Source organism: Myiozetetes cayanensis, unplaced genomic scaffold (genome assembly GCF_022539395.1).
Source record: "Myiozetetes cayanensis isolate MyiCay16 unplaced genomic scaffold, myiCay2020 scf2-11, whole genome shotgun sequence".
In the NCBI taxonomy this organism is placed as follows: Eukaryota; Metazoa; Chordata; class Aves; order Passeriformes; family Tyrannidae; genus Myiozetetes; species Myiozetetes cayanensis.
Window position 1 is genome coordinate 8,682,425 of NW_026087411.1, and position 26,857 is coordinate 8,709,281.

General features: G+C 42.9%; 1 protein-coding gene across 4 annotated transcripts in view; it reads right to left on the reverse strand.

Moving 5' to 3' along the window:
• The window catches only part of MACROD2 (mono-ADP ribosylhydrolase 2), a 1,470,694-nt gene that overhangs the window by 1,277,127 nt on the left and 166,710 nt on the right, over positions 1 to 26,857 (reverse strand). For all 4 annotated transcript variants that reach the window (XM_050314972.1, XM_050314974.1, XM_050314971.1 and 1 more), the window contains exon 4: positions 24,848 to 24,877. In XM_050314972.1, coding sequence (XP_050170929.1) covers positions 24,848 to 24,877 — 30 coding nt within the window. The remainder of the gene's footprint in view (positions 1 to 24,847; positions 24,878 to 26,857) is intronic.

Here is a 26,857-nt window from a genome sequence, read left to right on the forward strand (position 1 = left end):
GACCAAAGGCAATTCCTGCGAAGTCGTCCCTGTCATCCGAACACGACACACACAGAGCACCTCACAAATGCTCCCTTCTGAGGGATTATGGAGCTAGTCTAAATATGCTGCTCATGGATTAGGTCCAGGCCATTTTATTAGATTTGAGACCAAAGAGAATCTCTCTCTGCTGTTTTTCAAACTGTGGGAACTAAAAATAAAAGTGAGGCTGACAGGCATTTGATGGAGTGAACGGGCTCTTTAGTTATCCAACCCCAAGCCACAGAAGTGCCCAAAGGAAGAGGGATAAAAACGTGAAATATTATCATTCTGGAATCCCAATATTGTATGATAATATATGGAGAGATATAGTGGTCAAAACTGACAGCAATTAAGTATTCAAAGGTAAAAACGTACAGACCAGAGATACAAATCTCTCCTCATTTCTGGAGCTCGTCATGCAAAGGATGGAATGCACCAGTCAAAACAATACAAAACAAAATAAATTTAAAACTGTTACAAGGTCTAGAGTTTTGTCCATAACTTCACCAGATTTTACACTTTCGGGGAAAAAAGAAGAGAAGGAAAAAAACCACGACAATGTTTCGGCCAAAAAAAATTCAATATTTTTAAAAACATGTCTGGACTGTTTAATCTATGGACTGAATCACAACAGCTTGGGGGCAGGGGAGGGAAACTAGACAGAAACAAGAACTTGTGGAACTCCTAGTTGGAAGGATGGGAAAATAACCTGGGACAAAAGAGCTAAGAATTAGAGAAGAGGTTACAAGTGGGGAGGTCTGTGCACTGATTTACATTTTTTTTGTGTTATGTTTAAGTTGCTTTATTCTCAGTTTATTTTACCTACATGCAGCACGTGTAATAAGAACACACCCTGACAGCGAAATCTGATGCACCCAAAATTAAACTGTCCCTATCTCAAAGCTAACAAACACCATGAGACTGATGAGAGGAGACGGATGAGACTCAAGAGAGGAGAAAACCTTTTTTTCTTCCCTTTTTTGTTTTTTTTTTTTAAAGTGCAAAAGTCAGCAGAGAATAAAGCACCTTTATGTTTACAGTGTGAACCACTGCATTTCATAAAACCTGATGCCTGAAATAATGGAGGCACTACAGACTTGGCCAGGCCCGAGTTAAGAGTCTGAATGCAATAATTAGGTCTCTACAAAACAAAGCCCTCATTTCATTTCGGTGAAACCACAGAAATATTGTGTGTTTACATTATCTCCTCCAAAGCCTCATTTCCTTTGCACTTATTACATATATGAGACAGGAACTTCAAATAACAAAGCTGAGGTGCATTAATGAAATGGAGAACGGCTTGCTCTCTGTTATTTGCAGAGATACATGTATGTGCCAGAGAAACTTGGGTGAGCAGCAGCTCTCTTTACCTTTCAGGACTGAAAATAAATTACTCCAACACAGATTATCCAATGGTTCATGAAGTGTTACACACCAAACTAAGGAAATAGATGCATAACTCTAATGCAAAACAAAACACACAGGAATTCTGTATCTGCTTTGGTCATCAAAATATCTGCATGGAGGAAAGGAACAAGTTATATTCCCTGCCTGTGTTTCAAGGGGTATTTTTGATTTTTGCAAGTTCTTTCCATTTTAAAAACCGCACGTTCCAGGCTGGCCACAAAGGTACATCTGTCACGCTCTTACTAGGCCATATTTATTCAAAGAAATGTGCTTTCCTATCCAAAGGAAGTTCAGTGTTTAGTGTGGCAAATGCAGGGAGAAATTCTCACACCTAGGGAGGGGCAGAGACTGGTTTTGCTTTGCCTGTTCTTGTTTGTGAGTGTCACTGGAGAGCCACAGATTTGGTAAACTGTACCAGCTGCAGGTCTGTGCTGCAGCCCTGTCCTCACTGCGGCAACGCACTGTGGAACAAAGTTTGTCAACAAAGCGAAATGACAACATTGGTGGCTTCAACATGTCAGTGAGGTTTAAAGGAAGTTTAGAGACGACTTCCTGAAATAGATTTCCAAAGATCACTGCAGACACCAGACAATGATCTTGTGCCCAGAAGGGCCGTATTGTCTCGCAGCTTCCTCCCCAAAGGCCTCCCTTTCATGCTGTGTTCCAGCAGCAACCCAGATAACACTGAAGTACCAAACACACTCCCTTTCATCTTATTCATGCCTTTCTTCGAATAAGAATCCCATTTCCTCTCAGACCACTGCAAACATCTCCCCTTTTCCCTGCTCTATCCAAGAAGACACACGATCCTCCTTCGCTCCGTCCGGGGGAAATCAGAACGGTAATATATCCTTCAGTATTTCCTGGTGTTCATCCATGAATTATCCTTGCCTCTCAAATAATGTACAGTGATGTATGGACACCACCGGCTCCATATGGAAGGAATCTCAGTGTTTTGTGTTATTTCAAAAGGTGCTGGGAGGGATTGTTACCAAACTCCAGCAGAAGAGAACAGAATTGCTGCTTTCTGAGTGGGTTCCATGGCAGCACCGAGAAGACAACCCACTGAGGATCAGGGTAACTCTGCCCTGAGAGGAGTTGAAAGTGATCTTTTGAACTCCCAGAGAAACCCAGAAACTTGGTTCCTAGAGAAGCAAGAGACAAACAAGAAGGTCCCATCCCCAAAGCTGTATTGTTCTGACCCTTCAGAAGATTGGGCCCATGTTGAGTGGCTCGCCAATAATTCCACGGTCATCCATGACCTCAAAACACCCCTCAAGTTCTTTGTTGAATTGTGTTTTGTGCTTCTTGCAAGTCCTGGAAGTTTATATTTTTATAATGATGTGTGATTTGTGGTAACTCATCTGTCATGCAGGACTGTAAATACAGCAACAACCCTTTGCAATGTGACAGTCAAAAGAGTGAAAGGGTGAAAACTGAACCCAAATCTGCTAAATCCATATCTTTGTATCTGTATTTATGACTTAGATAGATATAGACACAAATACATTTAGATGGATAGACATTCTTTGTTCCATCTGCAGACCCAGGAGTTTCCATCTGTTAATACCCAACCAGGTCTCTGCCAAACAAACAATGATCAGTCTTTATTTCTCAGGTTTCAGATGCCCAACTGGAAGGGGAAAGAGATGTGGCTGAGCTCACACTCAACTCAGACCCACAACTTCAAAGGGGATCAAAGTTTTATTAGTTCTAGTATGTCTAAAATAACTTATTTTTACTAGTGGTTTGATGGCAATAAAACTTACAAAACTGTTATTTCTCTTCTGGAAGAGCAATGTCCTTAATCGGAGAGTCAGCTGTTATGAACATGGGTGATTAATGTGCAATACAACACAAAAAAACCCTTTCCCACTCCCTGCTTTCACCAAAGAGCTGCTGTTTAGAAATGTAACTAATGCACAAGAATTGTTTCAAATAGCTTTAAATTTCTAAAATAGACTCCCAGATTAGCTCAGAATTCACAGTCTATCCGTGTCACATCATAACTACTGATTTTTAGGATTCGTTTATACAAAAGAAATCCTCTTCTGAATCAAAACCAAAAAAATTACTCAGTTATGTTATGCCTCAATATTGAAAACTACTTTTCAAGGAATACAGGTATGTTGGGAAGCAGTAATAGCAGGAAACAGCACCCAGGTATTGCTACAAACTGCAGCAAATGCCATCTTTTTTTTTTTTTTTTTTCCTAGGTTTCAAAGCTTAAAATTGTGGAAAGCAGCTCTGTCTGAAGGGAATTTCCAGGTTCCCCAACACTGTAAGTTTGACCCTGCAAATAAAACGTGGCGGTGGTGGTGTCAGACAGGGGATGGCAGCCCAAAATGGGCAGCCAGGAACAAACTACAGGGTGGCTGGGTCTGGTGGGATTTATTTTGAGAGAGAAAGAGGGCATTTCTGCAGGAAGAAGACCTGCTGGGGTTCACATTCACAGCAGCAATACCTGGCAGAGCACAAACATGCCAGCCAACCAACCAAAATATTTGCTTAAAGATCTTCTTGGTGAGTTGAAACCTCCTCATGGCCCAGGTACATATCAGGGCCTCTGAGGCTGGAAAGGACAGAGGTACCCCCAGAAGGCAAATGAACTCCAGCACACATCAGGACTGTTTATCCAGACACAGGCCCTCCTGGCCAACCTTTAAACAGCAGCGTTCTGCCTTTTGCAAGCGCAGGGGCAGAGAACTGTGCCAAAGGAAAACAAACCAAGAGATGAGATGCTGAATAAGGTTCTAAGAGACATCCAGAGAGGTGATTTCTGTGTACACATCCTCCTGCAGTGACTACAGTCTTCTCTGTGCTGGAGGAAGCTTCACTGGGGCACTGCTGCGGTGCTGAATACAAATCAAACTGCACATCCCTGTGTCATCTGAGCGTGTAATCACTTGACAAATCAATCAGCACTCACTTCACTCAGCAATACAAAGGGACAGATTCACCTCCCAGTTCCAGGGGGATCTGCAATCAGAGACTGTGATGAAAAGATCCCCAGGACTTGGCCTGTCCCTCTGCTGTGCCTGTTCTGCTTCAGGCAGTTCCTGCAGGGCTCCAGCTGTATCAGTGCTGCTCACTGACTAACAGGGGGCACAGGCACACCCTTCCCTTGTCTACCTTCTGAAAAAACCCAAAAATACTGTGGGAATGGGAAATTAACTGGAGTGAAACTTGGTGCTCAGGCTTCTCATCGGGTACCTTTCCCCTCTGCTCTCCAGCAGGGGATGAGCCACATTCCTCACAGCCAGGGAGGCACCGAATTCCTGCCCGGCCCATGAGCTGCAGGTACAGGAGGGAAAGAGGACAGAACTACCAAAGGGAGAAACATTTTTTCCACGGGCAGTCCTGAGGAAAGACTCTGCCTTGTGGATGAACCAGACACAAAGAAGGATTCATAAAAACACGAAACGGTGCTGCAGAAGAAAAAGAACTGAAGAAATCCTGGATAACAGAGATGGAGCTCCCTACCTGTGTGACCCAAAACTGAGGGGCTTCAGCCCAGAGATGAGTTCAACCTCGCTGCACAATTCACTGCAGCAGACTGCACCTCCAAATCCTGTCACATTTAAAGGAACTCACTTAAAATTCATTTTTCCATTGTAATGGGAGAAAAAGCATTTCTATCCTCATTTTCACAGTGGAAAGACTGGCTTGTCCCAAAAGCAACGCAGTCATCAGAGCACCTGCAGAGATTGTGCCATTTCCCTGCGTGTTTCAAAGCCAGTGCCTGAATCCAAAGCACTCCGGTCCTTCCCAGAGGAATTCTGTAGCAGGTGGTGTTAATAATCCCTGAAACAGGATTCCCTTTGCTGCACCAGCTAAAAGTTCGGGGAAAAGGGATTATGACAAAGGCTTCACCTGACCCAGTAATGCCTCTGTCATTTGTCACCTCTCATGTCAGTTTTAGAATAAGCAGGTATAACATTTCAATCATAATGCTGCAGATTTACTCCCACACTTGCCAGGGTTGAAGGTTGATGTGCTCTCAGAGAGCCATTCTCCGGCAGGGAAATACATGGAAATGAGAAAGACCCGCAGTTCTACAGGGAACAGGCAGTTTTACAAACCCTGTCTTTGTTTAATCATAAAAGTAAAAAAAAAAAAAAAAAAAATTAACAATAATTTAAAAAGGAGATAAGGTGAGGTAGAGGTGAAAGCAGAATGTCTCCAGTGAAACAGCTGTGTGACAGTTTTCTGAAGTCACCTTATTGAAAGCAACACCGCTTCTTGTCTTAACAGGAATGCTTTCTAGTTTTCATTTATGTTGATTGCTCATGCATTAAAAGAAACGTCTGGGGCAGCGATGGAACATCACATAAGGAAGAGTTGAAAGATATGAAACCTTTCTAATATCTAGTCCCAACACTGCAGATACATCAGAGCCCTTATTTTGTCATTAAAGTCCTATCTTTATAATAAATTAAAGACCTTTGGACCCATATTATACACTGGAGTTATGTAAGTACATAAGCAAAGCACTCCGCTATTAAATATGTGCTTTTCTAAAATGCAATAAAAATAATTTATTCCACAAGGGACATTCACCAGGCACATTTTAAATGCACCATACAAATTCTTGGATGTTTTCCCATAAATATTTGAGGTGTAGATGAAAAATTATAACGGATTTTAAATAACATTAATTGGTTTTTTAATTAATTTTAAACTATTCAATAAATTCTCAGACTTCTTTTATCTTTTAAATGGCAATTTAGCACTTTAAAATGCTACCAGATAGGTATATCCACATATTTGAAAACAACTCCAAAAGGCAAAATAACTGAACTAACAGCAAATTCAGAAAATCAGTGCCTAGAGATTTAATTTACTGGTTTGTGGTTTGTTTTTTTTTAATAGAAAAACCAACATTTTCAGAAGCCGAGTCATATTAGAAAGAGATTTCATTTTCTAGTGCTACTGGCCAGAACCAGAACCATTAATCTAAAATACCTGCACTTTGATTCCTCGACAATAACCTGTTAGAAGGTCAGTGCTCCCTTTACACTCTTTACATGTGTCAAAAACCCCAATCAGCACATATTCACTTTAAATAAGAGTAAAATGACTAAGAACTGCACAAATTATATACAATTGTATAGGATTTTTAAACCCTTAATCCCTCAGCACTCGAGAGAGATGTTTGTTTAAAGTACTAAGCTATTGAGAAAGTACCTTTTGGTGCTTTAGCTCTTCATAAAGAAGTGCATTTATGTATCTTAGGACTTGTTTAAAGCAGATCCAGCATGGCAAGATCTGCCCCTCAGTGAGTAGAGCAGGGGCTCTCTTACTGTAACCAGGCTGGTGCCTTTAAAGAAAACAACAACATGTTTCAGGAATTTTCTTCTCCCATCCTATTTACTCCTGCCCACAATTCCCTGTGCTCCCAATCCCACACTCAGATTTCCTGTTCTTCCCACTCCCTTTCACACACTTGGAACTATTCTTTTCCCCTTCCTTTTCAGCCCATCTCCTTTTGTCCTTCCAGCTCCATTGCTCCTATGAATCCACCTCTCCTCCCACTTCTGCTATTTCCATATTTCTTTTGAAATAAAACAACACAAAAAGAAGGTCACAAAGAAATTCCCCTTAAAAAAAAAAAAAGGACAAATAACCCTAAAAAAAACCAACCTCAGCCAAACCAATGAATAACCCTGCAACTGTACCAGCTCCACTGAGCTTGTGGATGCAACATTAGACTCTGTTATCTCTTGCCTTTTTATTTATCTAGACTATAAGCCAAACAAGTTAAGATCAGAGATTTCATTCAGTAGGTCACTTATTAGATTTCAGGATGCAGAGGTGGCTGGCTGGGGGAGTTTAGGTGGCTTAAGCAACCCCTGCAAAAAAGAAAACCCCAAAGACAGAATTAAGCTCCCATCAAGGAGATACAAGATCCTTCCTAAACTCGTCGCCTCAACAGCATCCTGGCTGCATCAGCAGGATTACTGACATCTTGCACTACAACCTGGAGGGCCCTGCAGGGCCTGGTTGCCACGTAACTATCACCTCCATCCAAGGATGCCTTCATGTCCGGAATAAGAACTAAGCTTTTCCCACGTTACTGCTCTAACTGGAGCGTGGCTCCCCCTTCATCCTGCCCTCTCTGCCTTCTCCACTTCTGCTCTCCAGGCACTGAGATTTCAGTGCCTCTGCATCACAGAGTGACTGCCAAGGAAAGCACGAGTCAGATTCTAATCAGCACAGGGGCTGGAGCCTCAGCCCTCACGCTCCTCCTGGGGCTGCTCTCCGAACAATAAGCGCTCCCTGGGCCTGGGAGACACATTCAGCCTCATGTCCCCTTGTCCCTTCCCGGGGCAAGTGTCAGCAGCCTGCAGTGAATGGTGGAAATGCACCTGCACAGACCGAAACACTGAACCTGAAGTTCACATTAATAATGAAGCCCTCCAGGTGGTCCAAGAGCTGGGGCCGTAATGAGGGACTTTCGGTGACACAGCAGTTATTAAATGTTGAGCCAGGTCACTACACATGAATAAAGTGATCTCCCCAGAAAGATGAAAGGGGAATTATAGTTTTTTTTCTTCTTCTTTTTAAGAAGGATTACATTTGCCTTCTGGAAAAAGTCTGAAGAAAGACAATGTGCTAAAACAGTTAACTTGATTAGACTGGAACTGCATAAAACACATCAAGAGCTATCAAAGGAGCAGAAAATTATTGTGAACTGTATATGCAACAGTGGCTAAATCCTGCCCAGTGCCCTCTGAACCCCTGCTGGCAGCAGAGCTCTGAACTGGGACTGCACTGCCTTCAAAACCACAGCAGGAATGATGCTGTCTCCAGTGTGGCTGCTGGGGCACAGGGAATGTCAGAGGTGACAGCACCAGCCTTGGCAACCAGGAGCACCTTTCCCACAGCCCAGCGGCTGCCTCTGCTCACCCCTCACCAATTCCAGGGAGCTCTGCAGGGACAACCTTCAGGCAGAGGCACGACAGGCATCAGAAGGAACGTCAGAGCCTCCTTCAATCTGTGAGGGACTCAGCCCCCATTTGCCCTTCTTCACATCTGCCCCGTCCCCTGGCCAGGAGCAGGGATGTGGAAACACCCTGGGACTCTTCCTGGGTAACTTGCTCAGGTTGGAGGATGAGGGTGTTTTAAGCTTTACAGACTTTTCTAAATCTTTACCCCAGAGCCTTGGCCTGAGGGGAAATTACTCTTAAAGCTTTGCCTTCTGAGAAAGAAATGCCTGTTACTGTAACAGGGAACACACAAAGGAATCCCAGATTGCCCACTCAGCAATGTGCACCGTGACTATATGGAATCTGGAAATGGGGAAGGGATGAAAGAAGAGAGCAGGATGGGCTCCAAAAACTGGGCAACGCTAGGTCTGTTTGAAGTTCTCTACATATTGTAATATTTCTGTGTCTAAGCACTAGAACAATACAATTATGCCATAAATCAAGTTCAGACTAGAAAAGCTCCTCATCTATTTCACAGATGGGTACAGCACAAGGACATGGAAAAATGAAAAGGAGTAGAGTCTCTGCAATTTGATTGTACCTGATCCTGTAATCAAAGGCAAGAAAGCTTTTACTGCTCCACTTCTTCATGAAAGAGGCACTCTCAGTGAGATACCCAAAGGTATAATCAAAAATATCACCAAACACGGAATAAATCAGTTAGTTGTTCTTCTCATAATTAAAGCACTGTACAGAAAATAAGAGTAAGTGCCCTTGCCAATGTGCACAATTCAAAATCAACAGCATTCAAACATCTCCGGAAACATGAACACATGGAACCGTACCGGCTTGGGAAAAAATCCCCTCCCCCCGCAAAAATATATTCACTGCATGACTCTGGAAACTCAACGTAAAGCTTTCCCCTGGAGAGAGCCAGCTCTGAGTCTTATGAAGATGTTTTAACTTAATTGTTTTGAGATGTAAATGCAAACAGTGCAGAGTGACATCCTTCATTTGGGAGAAAAACCAAACCCAAGGAATAAACGCAGTTGCTGGATCTGAAGCAAGCTGTTCCCTGTCCTGAAATAATATAGCATCACCTCCTTAGACGTGTTTTCACGCTGAGAAGCTGGAGAAGCCAAAGTGCTGCTTAAGGGCCATTTGAGACATTTTTGCACCTAATGAGGCCAGCAGATTTTTTGCAAGATAGTCTGATTTTCATTTTTTACCAAGCATCCCTACATGGAAACAGATATCAGCTTCTGGAATTCTGCAGCCTCTGTGTTATCACCCAAATAAATCGTTGTAGTTTTGGGGAAGGAAACACCACTCGGAACGGGAATAATGGAAAAATGAATTCAAAAGCCAAAGGTTTACAGGAACCAAGTGACAAGTTGTTACTCCCATCAGTGTGCAGGCCTTGCTGCCAGAAAAAAAATTATCCTGATACTAATTTGAAGACTTCTGTGAACTAATGCTAAACACACCCATTTTAATATTTTTAAAATTCATTTTTAATAAAACCTGACCACTGACTCCAGCAACCTGTTCTCAGGAGCCAAGCTTACTATTTTTCACACGACCTAAAGCATGGTCTTGTGTCCCCAAAGGGCTCTTTCTGAAGAAACAGTATGTTAGCATTCATTACTGTAGCCCATTGATGTATATTTTATTTGTGGGTTTAAAGTTTTCAACCACTTTTCTTTGATGAAGTGCATAATCAGCAGTGGTTAAAGGACTACCTTAAAAAATTGAAGCCTCTGAACAAATTTTTGGTGATAAAGCATCAAAGGAGTGGAGCTGGAATTAAAGGCCTGAGGGGCAAGAAACAAACCAAACTTGAAACAATTGAGGTCTCTAAAAACACGGTAGGAATGGGGGGAACCTCTACCATTAATAGCACTGGAAAGCTTAATTTCAAAAAAAAAAAAAAAAAAGAAAAAACACCAACACTATCAGACACAGCTTCTTTGTTTACCTGGATCTAGAATTAAAACAATGGATGTTGTCAATCTTGCATCAGAATAAAAGTGAACCTTTATGCTCCTATACTGAAAATTACTCAGTAATTTATGTAAATATAGATTACTAATGAATGACTAGAAGTTAGAAAATACAAGCCTTACTTCTTTTTACTTAATAGATTAAAACAATTACCAATCTGCAGGTGGAAAAGTTTACTGCAACTCCTGTTCACTTTGTTTAAAAAATTAACGTTATGATTTCAAAACCTTTTGAGAGTCACTTCCCTCTTTCACAGCATTTCAAAGCTCAGCCCCTTGAGCTTTAAAAATAATACTTGAGTTTATTCTCGCAGGCAAAGAATTCTACTGAAAACTCTCTTCTAAAGTTTGAACAGGCATCGATGAAATGGTGGCAAAGAGCTCACAGAGCCAGGCTGGCAGTCCCAGTTTCACCACGAAATCCAGAGTCAGACACGAGAGCCCTGAGTGGTTCAGATCTCTTCAAAAGGACAGGAGCAGATCTGTCAGGGAGTGTGGGAAGGCTGCCAGCCCTCCAAATCAGCAGTGGAGCCGGGGGAGGGAGTCTGAGCTATTGCAACACCTGAAACCAAAAATGGGGAGCTCAGAGATGGTTCTGAACGCGCCTACAGCAAGAGGAATGGAAGCGGTCGGTCCTCGTTAGTGTTTCCTGAGTGTATCAATCACAAACGTGAGTGTAACTCCTCAACACTGCAAGCACTTTTTGAACGGCAAAACTGAAGATGCAGGGGGAAAAAAAGCTCTTGCATAGCACGAAGATAAAAGGTTTCCTTCTGAATTCAGCTACCATTAACACTTGCACCTGGTGCTTACATAATTAAACCCAGAAAACAACAATTGTACCCCAAGAAAAAAAACTTAATTAGATTAGGCATGTAGCAACAAATGCGAAATTGCCATCATTAGTACATCAGGGTACTACAAATGGAAATGCTTAACTGCCAATTCCCACAGAAGAGGAGGAGAAAGCCATTTGCTCCCTTTTGTCATTCCAGGACAACTGCATCCAGGTAGATTTACTCCCAGAGGAGCAGGGGGGAGCACTGCTGGCTCCTCTCCCTCCCCCCAAAATTTGGAAGGTGGACTTTTGTTTACAGATGTTTTGTGCTACAAAAGCAAAACCAGGTTGGGCAGTGAGGGACAAACCAATGAGCCTACAAAGCTCTCGTTTGTCCTGAGCCTTTCACAGGCACCTGCTTTGCTCACAGATGAGACACTGGGAAGGACATGACAACTTCCCCACCCCAAAGGAACAGGAATCCCTTAATTTCAGGCTTAAAGCTGTAACAACAACCACCAAAAATCAATTAAGATCCCACGGAAAATGTTTCAGTGGTATAGACAGTGATGCACTGGAAAAGATTGTCTACAGGAGCTGCAGAGTAACAATCAAGAACATAAGGAAGAGTTTGACAAGTATCCACTGGGAGTGACCCAAGCAAAAGTGATCCTGTCTGATCCAGCTCTGCTTTCCCTGATTATATACAGAATCTTCCAAAATAGCTGGAATACTCTTTCCCAGACCTGCTGAAGAGCAGCAGCTGCGATGCCTGTGTGAAGTCACACAAGGGAAAGAAATGATCCCCGTGGTTATAACTGAACAGGGACTTTTCCAGGTGTCTTCTGCCATCTTAGGGGGGTTTGTATCCCAGATCCTCAGATCTCACCCCCACGAGAGACCAGACCCAGCAGGACACCACAGCCTTGTGATCCAAAGGTTCCATTTCCCACGCAGTGGACACACTGCTGCAAGGTCCAAACTTGGAACCACGAGTTTGTAGTTTCTCTAAATGTTGAGATACTTCAATTTGTCAGGAATTACTGTGAGCCTGAAATGGCTGTTTAAACGCTTTGTATATTTAATCAACTCTCCTCAATTTTTAAATTATAAATATTCCCTGAGTATTAGGGCATTAATTTCATTCCTGGAGACCACAGCAGCCTTCCTGGAGAGTTCATGTCTGCAACGTTATTTAAACATTACTACTGAAATTGTAAAGCCAAACAAGTCTTGCTCCCAGCGTCTCCCCAGCAGGGCAGATATTTAACTAAAGCTTGCACCTAAAGCTACATAATATTTAAAGGGCTTTTTGGGCAGAGCTCCAGAGGAGACCTGATACAACTTGTTCAATAAGAAGTGTCAGGTTTTGAAGAACATAAAGGGGGAAAACATCTGATTAAGAATTCAGGTTGCTTTTAGGAAACACACAGCCATGTGTTTGTGGGCAAAGCTGTCACCCACCAGCACGGACTTTGCCTTCCTTGAGCTGCCAAACTGAGAGCCTGGGCCCACATCTGGCCTTGCAAAAGGAAAAATATGACTACCCTTTATTGGGAAAATCACCAGGCAAAGTTGTGGTCTGACCTTAACCTTTGCCATGTAGTCAAGAAACAAACAAGCAAAAAAAGAGAAGCCTGGTTTATGGCTTTTGAAGGAAAATCCCTGTTGAGATATATGGGGCATGGATAGGATCGCTTCCTGGGAAAGCTCCAGATACACGAGGTTACTCAGCTGTGCAGCCATGAAACATCTTCTTCTGGATTAAATAAGGAGCTATGGCAACCAAGGGTGCCATGGCCTCACATATGTGTAATAATGAGCCACAGCCAAGGGGCTTCTGGGAGCTCTCCCACTACTGGTAAAATTTTATAGCATCAAATTTGGGAGCTAATTTAGAAAAAGAGAGAATCCTATTCAATATTTGATGTGCACTGGTAATTCTTTCCTTTATAATGAAACAATTTACCCTAAACATGCACATTCTTTATGTTATAAAAAAAAAATAAAAATCAACTGCTCCTGCTGAATCAACTCTCAAGGGAGAGAAGATAATAATATCACATATGAATTTCACAGTATTTGCTTAGTATATCCTATTTGCAGATATCATCTTATTTGAATAATCTTATGTTTGCAATTTTCCAGCTCCTGATGAAAAACTGACCTGTCATCAGAGCAAATTTGCTTCAAAACTCACAAACGACTGTTATCTGTACCTGCTGTTATTAAGAATATCCATTTTTTTTGACACTCTTTCCCCTTGTTATCTCCACATAAACTTATACCTATAAGAGCTCCCATCTCAGTCCACAGTGCAAACACATGACTTTTCTCTGCTGTAAAAAAAATAAAAATGACTTGGAATAATTGTCTGATAAATCTGCCAATTCTTTGTCCAGCTGTCGTTGCGAGGGAAAAGTTTCGAGCTGCCCCTTTTGTTCCCTGGGAGGGCAGGCAGCCCCGCCTGCAGCGCTAATTGCTTGTAAGCCCAGGGAAGGGGCGAAATTCCACGGCAGCTGGGTTATATATCGGGATTGAACAGAGGCCCCATCCTTGGACAAATAATCCCCGTGGAGAAATTACTGCCCAGTCATCGAGGGTGAAGAAATACAAAGAAGGCAGTAACACCGGGGGTTTTATCCTTTTACAGCAACAATAGCACCTTCGTTCCTAAAAGCAGACGGGGTGACCACCGTGGTCCAGCTGGGCTGGGCTAAACATTCTAACCCAAAACTGTGGTGGGAAGATAAACAAAGATGCAAAACTGCAGGTAAGCTTTTCCTTCCCTTGCAGCAGCTCTGAAATCAGCAGCTCTCTTTCATTTCCTCGAGTAATGAATTCATCTGGCTTGACAAATTACTGCCTGCTCAGAACATTTTTCCCTTCATCCCAGCACAAAGCAGGGAAAGGATGGAGGAAAGTGGCACTACCTGTTTTTAGGGGCCCAGGATAGGACTGAAGATGAGATGGGTTGGTGACTAGAGCTGTGATTAGGACACAGAATAAGAATAAAACTGGCAACGAAAGGGCACAGGCAAATCCAAAGAGGGGGAATCTGGGAAGTTGGCCTAGGACTAAAACTAAACCATTTTCCAGTAAAGAAACTGGACAGTGGGACATGAGGAGAGAGAAACTGTGACTGGCTTGACGTGGAGACTCGCTGTGAGAAGTGACCATTGAGGTAAGTTAGAAAGGGGACTCTCAGTCCCTGCACCCCAAAACAGGGTCTCCCATTCCCAGCTGCTGCCCAGCAGCACAGGAAGGTGTCACTCATCTCTTCTCCTCTGTGCTTGTTTCCACACCCATCACTCCTCTCTCCATCAGCTCCCTCCTCCTTAATCACATCAAAGCGAAGCCTTTTAAGACCACAATTTGAAAATGTCTAAGTAAAAACATCTCCCTAAAACCAATACCTCTTAAATATGTAAATTTAGGCCACCAGATTTCAGAATGGATGAGAATATTGGAGCAGTAAATTGTGAAATGTGGGTAGTGGGACTGGGAACAAGTAGAGAAGAAGGTGGGAATCTCAAGGTGCATTTCAGCCTGAAATGATTTATAATGTTGTATTACACCCTGAGTTGAGAGACAAGTTCTAGTTTGCGGAATCACTTGGAATTTATCAGATCTACTTTTAGAAACATAAGGATTAATTTAAAGAACTCAGCCCCTTGTTGCACAGCCTGGGCCTTAAAATTACAATTCTGACCTTAATCTTCACTCTTATTCTTTCGGTGAAGATAATGCCATTGTTCTGGGAAAGGCAAATAGATCACCTATGCAATCTTTAATCTACTTACGAAATCATACACCCACCTGATTAGCACCAGAACAAACACTGGTTTGCAGACCAGAGCTGACATGCACACATAAACCTGGGGTTTGCTTTGAGACAGGAGGGTGAGAGAGATGAGGTTCCAGCTGGATGCACAGTTAGAGGAAATATCATATCCATCCACACACGCACAGAGACCGTGAACCCCCAGGCAACTTTAATTTTGGCGCTTCCCAACTTTAAGTGCTTGGGTTTGCACCTTAATAATGTTCTTTTAACATTGGGTGTGCATAATACACTCACAGATCACTCAGCCAAGACATAATTGATTTAATCAGCCCCATTTGTGAATGATTTGTGAGGTTCACATGAGTTTGTGAAGTTGCAGCCCTGCCCAATAAAAATTAAAGCAGATGCCTCTGCGAGGCCCAGAGAAACAAGCTGATAATGTAAAAGGAACAGACTGAACCGTAACAGAAGTGTGACAAAAAATATTTTGTTCTTTGCTACTGTGTATGTAGCCAAAACCACAACACTGCAGATCTGTCAGCCCAAATGGCAAAACTATCATTTTGAATTTTAAAAAGAAAATTAGCTTGAAAAGACAGTTGAATTATAAACCCCGCACATTACAGGGCATTTACATAAGAACAAGGGAAAATATGTAAATTAGATGACTTTGTAAAGAAAAGAACCCCAACTATTCTACACCATAATCATAAGGTAGTGTTTTTAATGGGAGAATCATTGAAATTCTTCTGCTTTTGGAAGAGACTGGATTTGATTGATAATAAAATTAGATATTTTCTTAATCCAGAGGAACTCTCTTTATGTCATCAAAGATTTTGAAACACTTTGTTATCAATACCACGCAAATTCAAATTAGGAGTAAACAGCCTTTCTCTAACTGATTGAAGAAAAGGCCCAAGTGAGAACAGCGAATTGCTGTGTATTTAGAATTACTAATGGTGGCAGCCTCAAATACGTCACATTTTTCCTATATTCTAATTTAATTCCCGTTAGTGTAAAAGTGGTTATCCAGCAGTATCTAATTTCCAGTTGGTAGCCCTGCCATTCCCTTGGAGAATGTGCTGTATCACCAATTAAGGCCTAATTGCCAGAAAGTTGCTCTCAGTAGAGTGTGTTTTCTCTTTTTTTCCAAATATCATCCTGTTTCTACCCACGACACTGGGACAAAAACTAAAATGCCTCTCCCTTCCAACCAGGAATTAAAATTCCCTATTTGCACAACTGACTGAGGCGTTGGGAAACCCCAGTGAGTTTCGCTTTGCCTCCAGAGAACTGATTTCTGCTCTTTCCCTTGGACCTTTTGTTTCCTCGCCTCGTTTTCCCAACTGGAAAATGGAGGGAACAGTACCTCTGTGTTCTCAGAGCAATTAGGTGCGTGGAGCATTTACATTCTGGGATAATAATGCTCACATGGATGAAGTTCATCCTGTGTTTTCTTTCTCATCAGCACCATCATCATGAAGTGACCAGATCCTGGCCCTGGTCACTTCACACCTCAGGTTACTGGTCCCCCACTACAGCTGCTTCTAAAATCAAGCCTAAATTGCAGGTACAGAGTCATTCAATCTGAATTTGAAGCCCTAAAAAGGGTGGGGGTTTATTTGCAGTCGGGGGCCAAGATGGCGGGCGGGCAGGCGGCCACGCGTTCGGCGTGCTCCTGCAACTGGGTGGTGGGTGGTGAGGGACCCGCTCCTGCTCTCGCGGCTCGTCATGGCCCTGCATGCGTGTGAAAGGCTGCAGCACCGATCTGTGCAGTCGACCTCCTGGTGAAGCCGTCGGGAGCTGTGCTTCGACGTCGGAACGGCGGAGCGGTTGGCAGATGGCCGGCGGCCATGCGGGGCCGGGCCGCGGGACCGGGCCGCGCCGGGTCGGACCGGGCGGGTGCAGGGAGGGGGCCGGACGGTCCCGAGGGTTCCCCAGACCGTCGGGGGAGTACGGGTAGATGGTCCCGTTCAGCGCGGGGGGGAAATCCCCTGGTCGAGCCGTGCCGGGTCAGGCTGGGCAGGAGCAGGGGGGAGGGTGGACGGACCTGGAGCTTCCCCGGGCCAACGTGGGGGGCCGGCGGGGCGGCCTCATTTGGGGGCCGCGGACGGGCAGTGGAAAGGGGAGCTTGCAGTGGCACGCTGGGGGCTGAGGTTTGGGGTGGGTAGTGGGTTTATTCTGGAGGCTGGGGGTTTTGGCTGGGCAGGGGATGTGGAGGGTGCCCTAACCTAGAGTGTATGCGGGCACTTCTTACACGTGTGCCTGCCATTGCCTGGGGGTATGCCGGAATCGCCGGGTGTTGTCGCAGTGGGAGTTGGGATATGATGGGTTCGGCTTGCTGGTGGCTTCTAGTGTCTTCTGCCCAGGAATGTGGTGTGCTTTTATTATTGTTGTTGTTGTTCTGTAGGAGCCCCTGGTGGTCTAGGGGGTAAGGGCGCCGCGCTATCACCGCGGAGACCCGGGTTCGATTCCCGGTCAGGGCCACTCCCGGGCAGGTGGGGCTCGTTAGCCCTTAAAGGCAACCCACCTACGTCCTAAGGACCTCGCTGCCACCGTCCAAGCTCGCTTGGCCCCGGCAGATGAACCTTAGGATTAAAGGGTGGGCTCAGTTCCGCGCACACTGTGTCTCACCTAAAAAATCCAATGCGCAGGCTGGAAGGTGGAAAGACCTTCCCCGGATCTTCGCTCGCGAAGACTGGCATTATTATTATTTGCAGTCTGTCCTTAGAATGAAAACCAGCAAACCAGAAGCTGCATTACCATCCAACATTATCAATTCGAAAAGATGAGCAAGTGCAAAGACAGACTTTAACCTGTAAATGCAGGTTTTCCACTAGCGTCTCCTAAAAAGCAGTTCCACCCGTGTTAAGAGTTTTAATCCTTCATTAGCCATCACCACATTCCATCTCCTGTGTAATGCCAAAAGCTCATGCCCCCACATTACACTGACACAGCGTTCCTACAGCTGGAAGGAAGTCCCATGGCACATGGGAAACAAAGGAGGACAGATCTTTCCAAGGCTCACCCCTCTTGCCACCTACTCTGCTGGAGATTTTCTTGGCTTATGAATACTGAAAAGCTGCATGTTATAATCTGTAAGCGTTTCGTGCACAGGGAAAAAGGGACTTTGGAAAGATGTGACGAGCAAAGAGCCACTCGTAAATGAGTAGTGAAGCTCTGTGGAAAGAGCAGAAAATCTGAAAGAGGAGGTGAGAGGTGAATGCAGATCTGATTTCATGCTCCTTCATTCTGTGCAGCAAGAAGAGAGTTGTAAACCCTTTCTGTAATATCTGTAATTTCGATACTTGGGCTTTGCTTGCCTCTGCAGCTTAATCCTGGGGTTTACTCAAGATTTTCTTGGAAAATGTAGTGAATAAGAAGTAATTACTTTCATTAGAAACAGAAGGAAGAAACTATTGCAAATTCCTTCCATTACAGGAGGTGGGAATTAAGGACTGTGGCAATCTGCAGTGTCTGCCCTTTGGGGTCAGTACACCAGCAGACAGTGGTGCAGGGATCCTCCCCCTCCTCTGAGAGTGATATGCAATGTCCATATTCTCATCTTATTGGACATGTGCACATTTTAAAGGAACACCCAGTAAGATTCAACAAATAGTTGGTGCCATTTCCCCATGCCTTGCTGCTCACACCTGTATACACACTTGATGTGGAAATTAATGAACGTGGGGCCCAGAGATACCTTTAAGGAACTCTCAGCTGATTAAGGCCTTTGTTTTGTTTTCAGGCAGAGCAGCGTGAAGGCTTCAGTAAACAGGCTGATATTCAAAAGTGCCTCTACGTCTACAAGTCAAGTACCTCCACCACTCCTTTATTTCATTTCTTCTATTTATTTTAATACCCCCTGTAAAACCAATCAAAACAATTTTAAATGTTTTAAATGGCATTTGGCATTTTCTGCCTACTGAAGCCCGGTCCTCCTACAGGACCTCCTTTCTTGGTTCTCCTCAGGCCCAAGGAAAGAGCAGTAGCTCTTAAATCTGAACAACAGCTTTAAAAACCATCACCACCCCCTGTCTGAGCTTAACAAAACATGTCCTTCACCTGCAGCTACAGCTGGAGAGCCTCAACAGAAGCATCAAAAGGCTGATGGCAGCAGTGAATTTTAATAATCTAAATTTTAGATTCTTTTCCTGACCAGAACAGTAAGGTTCCTGTATCACTGGCTGGGACAGGAGCACCACTTTAAAGAATTACAGACTGAACATGTATTTACAAAAAAAAAAAAAAAAAAAAAAAAAAAAAAACACCAAACCAACTGATCACATATCTTGTATCAGTTCCTGTAAATAGCAAAACATAGTTTATTTATTTTTAAAGTAACTGCTGGGAAAGTGTAATTAACAGGATACAATTAGGCAACAACTAAGAAATACTCACAATCAATCCAGAGACTTCCTCTTTATGATTATTACCTATAAGAACACATAAAAAGACTGGAGAGAGGAAGTTGGCACCTTATATAGCCGAAGAGCAAAATATGGGCCCTATTTTAACAGAAATAAAAAAAGCAACTAGAGTAGAGCACACATTTTAAATTCAGCCATGGCAGTTTTTGTTAAGGGTCCTTGGAAATAAAGTATGCTTATTTATTTATAGAGCTTCCATCATTATATCTCTGGATGCACTACAAAATGAGAAAACCCACTACTTTCAATTAAAGCTGAACTAAAACTCCCCTGCAATAACAGAAGGCAGAAGCAAACACAGATTGAAGAAGAAAGAAAAAAACATTTCAAGAACAACTGACCTGTAAAGAAAGACTTTGCTTGCATAGAAAGTTTGAATAAATCCTATAAAAGATGTTAAATTACAGAGCAATCTGTCTTGCTTTGATCTGATACAACAAAAAGCTCATGAATAACAAGATTTTGGGCTGAACCAAACACCTGGAAAGGGTTACAGTCTACCCTGGGCTACTGGGCTACCAATGGAACTAATATTAGATCTGTACAGGGAAAAAAAAAAAACCAACATAAATACTAACATCTTAATTGGCTGATGCACTGTCACAGTGGGGGAATTTGTGGATGCAGCCCTCTCAAAACCCAGTCTATTTACAGAGATGAAAAAGAACAGCATGCAAATAGTAAAAGGAGATAAAACACTTTAACAACCCTACAGAATTGCTGCAGCAATCTTCCAGCAGAAAGGGATTAATTAGCAACAAAGGCAAAAATGGCCATTTGCCTTAAATTATCAGTTCTTGCCGTGAGCATTACGGGCTTGGAGAATCTTTGTACCTCCAGAGCTATTATCTAAACACCTCAGATACGAGGGTGCTCTGCACAAAGCAACCCAAAGCCTGTGGAAGGTGGGTGCAGTCCCAGAGGATTGTTCCATGGAGCCATTTGTGGTGAGCACACCCCGATCTGACAAACGCATTTGACACGATGCGAGAACACGCCAACAGACTGGCATTAAGCCAAAAAACAAAAAACAAAACAATATTGCTTATTTTCCTGATGAAAGAATCCTGTCAGTGCTCCTTTCCCGAACTCTTTCTTCTCCCTCTCAAGGGATGTGTTTCATGTTATGTGCGCGTCACGCACAAATTTGAACTTTGGATTTAAACCCTTGCTTCACTTGCATTTAAATTATGTAAATATCAAACCCAAGCCCTGTGTAATCCAAAACAGGGAGCATCTCGTCCTGGTTCAGGATAAAACAGGCTTGTCTTCTTCCTGTTATACATTTTGAATGGGCTAGTGCAGGGCCAGGCTGGTATTTAAAGTGTTTCCCAGCTACATTGCTACAGGGTGCTCTGCAACGTGTCCCCTTTCCTGTCTCCAATTTTCTCTTGTACAACTTCCACTTCTCAGTGTCATGAATATTCATTCACCGGGTAAATTGATGTCAAGTTACTGTTCAGACAAAGTGCAAAACTTCCTTGCTTTTTTTTCCTAGAGATTAAAGTACCAGGAGGTGGCTGGGCCTGGTGAGTCCAGTACCTAAGGCACACCTGAGAGAATAGAAACTTTATCCCAAGGTGAGGGATGTCAATATATTTGTGCCAGCTGAACAGAAAAGTAGACTGATCTTTTGGGTCAACCAACTTAAACTGGGTCCAAACAACACTCACAAGAAACATAACCTGTCTTCTCTTCGAGTTTGTAAAGACAAATTTACCAGTTTCCAGTACAGGGCTGAAAAAAGACTACACTCGTAACAGGAAACCCTAAAAGATGATGTCGCCTTCCCTCGTTCCAGCACAGGTAACGGTCTCATGAGGGGGAAAAAAAATCCCAAATTAAAAATACCCTCAATATAAGGTCAAAGAAATCAAGGCAATCCAGAAATCAGCATGCAACAAGAACATGATTACAGTCAGCAAATGAAGTAAAGAAGAAATGAACCACAAGGAAAATAACTGAAAACGAGTTGGGGATGGTGGGGCATAAAATCCTAAACAAGCCCTCAGACTACCCTCAACATAAGGGAGGAGAAATCTCACCTCTTGCTCACTTTGCTTTAACAAAGTGCATAAAATCACACGCTTTCATTCCTTGACAAAAACTGTAAAAGAATGTAAGGAATAAAGAATGCCATGCAAAGTAGGGCATTTCGATTTCTCAAGTCAAAACCTCATGGCACATTTTTTAAAAGGGGTCACTTTTCCTCAAAATACCGAGTGGTTTTCCTCGCTCCCCCAAAATGCAGGTTATTTTCTTTATAATTTTCCCCTCTGCACTGTTGAAAATAATGGGACAAATAATACATGATGCACAAATAAGTCATAATGCTCCACACAAGTTATTAGCAGTGAAATGCTGGATGTGTGATAAATCTAGACCTGAAAGTGAAATATGCCTCCTAATTAAAAATCAATTATTAAAACCAGTAAAGAATGAAAAAGAAAAAAGGCTCACTCACCAAACTCATAATGAAATCCTGGAAACTTCAGAGTTATTTGAAAAGCAGAAAGAAACCTTCAACATCTATATTTAACTAAAGACTCTATTGTGGGTTTCTCGATTTTATGATTAAGCAGTTCTGTGAAAAATTGTTTCTGGTATCTTTCGTGCTTTTATCTCTTCATTCCAAATGGTCATGCACATGAATAGACAGCATTTAAATGGGGAAAGGCAAGAACAAACCATTACTCTGGCTCTGGGAAATCAAAGTACACGGATGCCCTGATGTGGCCCCGAGGTGACACAGGGATGATAAGCCCAAACCCACCAGCCCCTGAACTTAGATCCGAGTGCAAGATGTTTACCCACAATGCTGTTCAGTGACAGCTGTTTTCCAGTAGATGGTTTTGAGACACGTAAACTTAGACCAGAGTGTGCAAATAACTATTTCCGACCAATTTATGTTCGGTTCTGGAAAGATTTTCAAACATAGAAAAGCTCAGAAGCAGCTCAAAATCACAGCACCTGTTGCACAAGCTTGGACAAGCAGAAATTTCCAGTTTTCTTTTTCTGTAAATCTAAGATATGTATTCGTACCCCCAGCAGTGACAGAGAGATTAAATTAACGAGCATTACTGAAGAGATCTGAATCCCATTATTGGAGAAACTACACTGGTATTATGCATTACCATAAATATTCAGCATCTGCAATCAAAAGAAGGCTTTGGTGTTTACGTATATAATAAAGTTTTAATAATTTACTATCAATATTTCACGCGGAGTGCTGCCACCCCTTCCTTCTGGATAAAGGAAAAAACACATCCAGCATTTAAAATCCACAACCACTCAACTGGGAATGAAAAAATCCCTCTGGTACACAGAAATGCCTGTGGCCAGTGTTTTTCCAAGAGCCAGGGGCTCCAGGCTCCCTCCACCTGTGGAAGGTGGGTGGGTGGCCAGGGCTGCCTCCATTTTGTGTCCCCCCCACCCCAGGGCAAGCACCAGCCTGCAGACCCCACACATCCTCCCCTTCTCCAGAACACGCACCCCGTGGCGCCTGCCCAAAATCTGGAGTACTTTGGCTACGAAATTCCCAGGGGGTTTTCCTCAGAAAACTGGGAAAAATCAAGCGAGCGGTCCCCGGGGACGTGTGGGCTGCCCCACCCGAGGGTGCCTCATGGCACCTCCAGAGCGGGAACGCAGCCCCTCAGACATCGGCAGTCACACTCTAAGCCATAAAACTGTCACATCTGGTGTTTTACCTGTCTCACAAGCAAGGGGGTAAACGCTGTTATCCTTCCACTGGAGGTTAAAGGGTGTGGGATTGGGGTTCTGGGCGCGGGGGCTGCAGCAGATCCCTCTGTGGGCTCGCCCAGCCGGTCTCAGCCGGTTCCCTGAGGCACCCACCGCCCGCCCAAGCCCAGCCCGCCACAGCAGCTTCCCACAGGCCCCGAGGGCACTTGTGTGGAAAACAGCGGTGGAAGCCCCAAAGGATGGCAGGGAAGCAGGAGGGATGGATTTCAATTTCCGATATATTCCTTCCAACACGTAAAATACAGGGAAAAATCCCAGCTTGACCCACAGCACCGGTTCATCCCAACCGCTGCAGAGGGAGAGCCACATTATCAAGGGCCACGCTGAGCAGATATCAACTTCTGAAGTACAGTCCAGCTGAATAAATACCACGGAAAGTTAATAGCCAAATCCTTTCAGCAGCCGCGGTGCTCTGGGAACCCGACTGGAACTTGAACATTTGCATTGATTTATAATTTTTTTTTTTCCCCGATGTTACCAGCTGGGAGCAAGTGCTGAAGGAGGTGGTACAGGAACAGCTCTGCAGAAACAGGAACAGCTAGGGAAGGATTATCTCCGAAAGGATTATCTTTTAAACAAAGAAAAATTTGGTACCCTGCAAACAACTAACTCAAATCAAAAGCAACAGATTAATCCAACAGGATTAACAGGTAAGGCTGCCCTGTACTTTAATGTCCAGACACACAGCTGAGGAACGTGAAGGCTTTTATTAAGGGTGCAGTTCTGAAGCACCTTTTCATGGTCCAAAATAAGGGCTGCCTGTTCAGCTAAAACAAAAGCTTTGCCAACTCATCCTGCAGCTTCCCAAGCAACAGAGATCTCCTGTCTTTTTACAGAGCCCTTTCCTTTACCCTTACATATGTAAGCTCTGATCATCCAGCCCTTTTAACTCCCGCCAGGAAGGAAGATTAGTCGCTGCCTGCGCCGCTCCTGCGCTGTGAAATTTCCAGAACTGAGCACTTTTCCTTCCCTCTGGGAGGCAGGGGAAGTCACAGAAAACTGAGATCAAGCTCCTCGTGGTTTGTTCTTTCCTGAATTGTTAACACTCACGGAGGCTTTTATGGCCATGGTACTACAGGATTACAAAAAGGAAAAGAGCATCGATCTACTTAAAAAAAAAAAAACAACATGTAGCATCCATGTATTTGGAAACAACACACACTCCGTGTGCTTGAGCACCCCTACCTTACTAGCAAGCATGTTGGTAGTATCTCTTACCTGCACCAAAGATTTGTATTGAAATCTATTTGAGTATTCTGGCAAACAGAATGAGGTAAGCAACCAAGTTGAAAACATAATTGTTATTTTTTTTAAAAAGCACAAAGACAAAGCCTCATTAATTGACTAAAATTATTTTCACTGTGTTTTAATAATTTCTTTTTAAATTGTCTACTTAACATATATTTGAGGTTCTCCTGGGGTAAATTAAAAATCTTAGATACTTAAAAACACAACATAAGGCAGTTCAGTCCCTTTCTGTTTCACTCAGCCCTCCATACAGGTCAGCCCCAACTCTTATCCAGAGGTGAAACCGAATTCAGCAGCAGCCACAAACCTCGCTTCCTGATGATATGAAAGATTATCAACTCTGGTGAGTTTTCCCATCTCATAATTTTACATTTCCAACTTCTGAACTTCCCACCTATTATTTTATAACCCACAAATCACTACAGTGGTCCAGCACGTATTTCACAGTTATTTAAAAGTGAATTCAGCATTAAGCAAAGACTCACCTCCTCCACCTCCAAGAAGGCTGGAATTAGCTGCAAGAAAAACAAAAGGAGAATCATTAGCATTGAACTTCCAAAATATAGATAGAAGCAAACCAGAAGATGTTTCACATGACATTTTCCATTGTTTCAGTAACTTTGCTACTCTTCACTTACCCAAAAACATTTAATGCAAAAACAATCATTCACATAAACTCCAACTGCAGTCTTCACCTTTGCAAAATCTTTGAGTGCAACAAATAAATAAAACAATAATACAACTACTAAAGCTAATGCACTGAATAGCTTATGAAATTACAACCTTGCATTTATAATTCTATGAACCATATTCCTTTGTGAGCACCAAATGAACTAAAAAAAAAAAAAAACTATTGCAGAGAAGCTTCAGTAGACTTTGATGGAACTTTTGATTAGCTCTCCTTGTTTTCTGTGCCACGGGACCCTTGAGGACGACAAACCCCGGCCCTGTTGATATAAAAGAGTGTTTTGCCATTGTAGGCAATTAAGTTGGGATTTCCCTCAGCCTGCTTTAATTGCCCCTGCACTGTAACCATCCGGCTACCCAGGCCAGAACGCGATCAATCACTTATGGAGAGCAACTTTCAGAGCGTGGTGATACAAGATGGTCCTTCAAATTAAGCTGGCACAGCTGGAGCCAAGCCAAACGTTCTCCTTTCCCTGGCCAGGCAGAAAAAGAAGGAAAGCCCTTTTTGGATGTGTGGGGAACAAATCCTTGTTGTATGGGAATGCAGACAAAACACAGTATAAGAGCAAGAGCATAGGGGATGGACACAGGTATTCCTTATTGCATCCTGCTGAGTGAAGGAGAAGTGAAACCTCAAACCATGTCCTGCTCCAAGACAAGGGTAGATAGCAAGACACACAGAAAAAATGAGGTAATTTTCTATATGTTATTGTACCTATTATTTTCCTCTGCTTCCTAAATTGAAGTCCTTAAACAGGAAATTCCCTGCTGTTGGGTTTTTTTTTCCCCATCACCTTCTTAATACTTATTACTTTTATTTACATAACATTGGCAGTTATCTTTGTCTTCTTCATTTCTTTTTCAGATATTCTACAAACACCTTTGACTGAACATCCAATTTCAGCTCAACCATTTGCAGCCAGCTTTCCCTGACACTGCAGTAATAATGTCTTCCTCAGAAAGCTGGATGTTCCATCCAAGTGCTACACCCAAGATCCATGGTTTTTTTAAAAGCAACATATACCATTAATGCTATTATCCTGCAGTGACTCAAAAAGTAGCTCTGTATTACTCAAAATGCAATGTTCTTTACACAAATAAATGAGCAGTTCCATATCTAGCATAGCTGACCACATCAAATCCAAGTAAACTACAAGTTAGTTATCCATCCTAGGATTAGCTGTTCCTACACTCACTGAGGGAATGAATCAAGACCAGGATCTAGAGAGATGTTCTTGAGCATTTTTCTGGTCCAAGTCCGGTTCTAATACTCTGGAATACTAAATGAAGGAAAAATGGGGCAAACTGTTTCAGAAACAAAGTAATTTGGGGCCATTTTGAAAGAAACGCCTGTTTGGAGATGCAGAAAGTTTGGAGCATCAGGTACAAAATGGAAAATTTTACAAAAAAAAAAGAGTAACACAATCATTCATGTGTGATGGACATCTCTTGGTTCTCCTCTTTGAAGTGCTAGCAGGGAACAAATATTGCCATTTATGAAGTGCCTTTAACAAAGACATAATGGTAGGGATAATGTGTGCAGACGTATTGCAAGGAAGGCTTCCTGTTCTTGCCCTCACTGAAATTCACTACTAAACAAAGAAACAAATTAAAAACAGCCCCGTGTGTTTTCACAGCACTTTCCCAAGGACTCCTGCAACAGGTAACAACCTCACCTTCCCTGCAGTAGGAAGTGTTTCTCTTCAACAGAAATCAGCATAGTTCTTGTCAGGAGAAAATAAAAGTAACAAAGTGTCATCTACTGCCATGGGCCTGCTATTCCAGCTCTTATTTTTTGGGCACTGTAG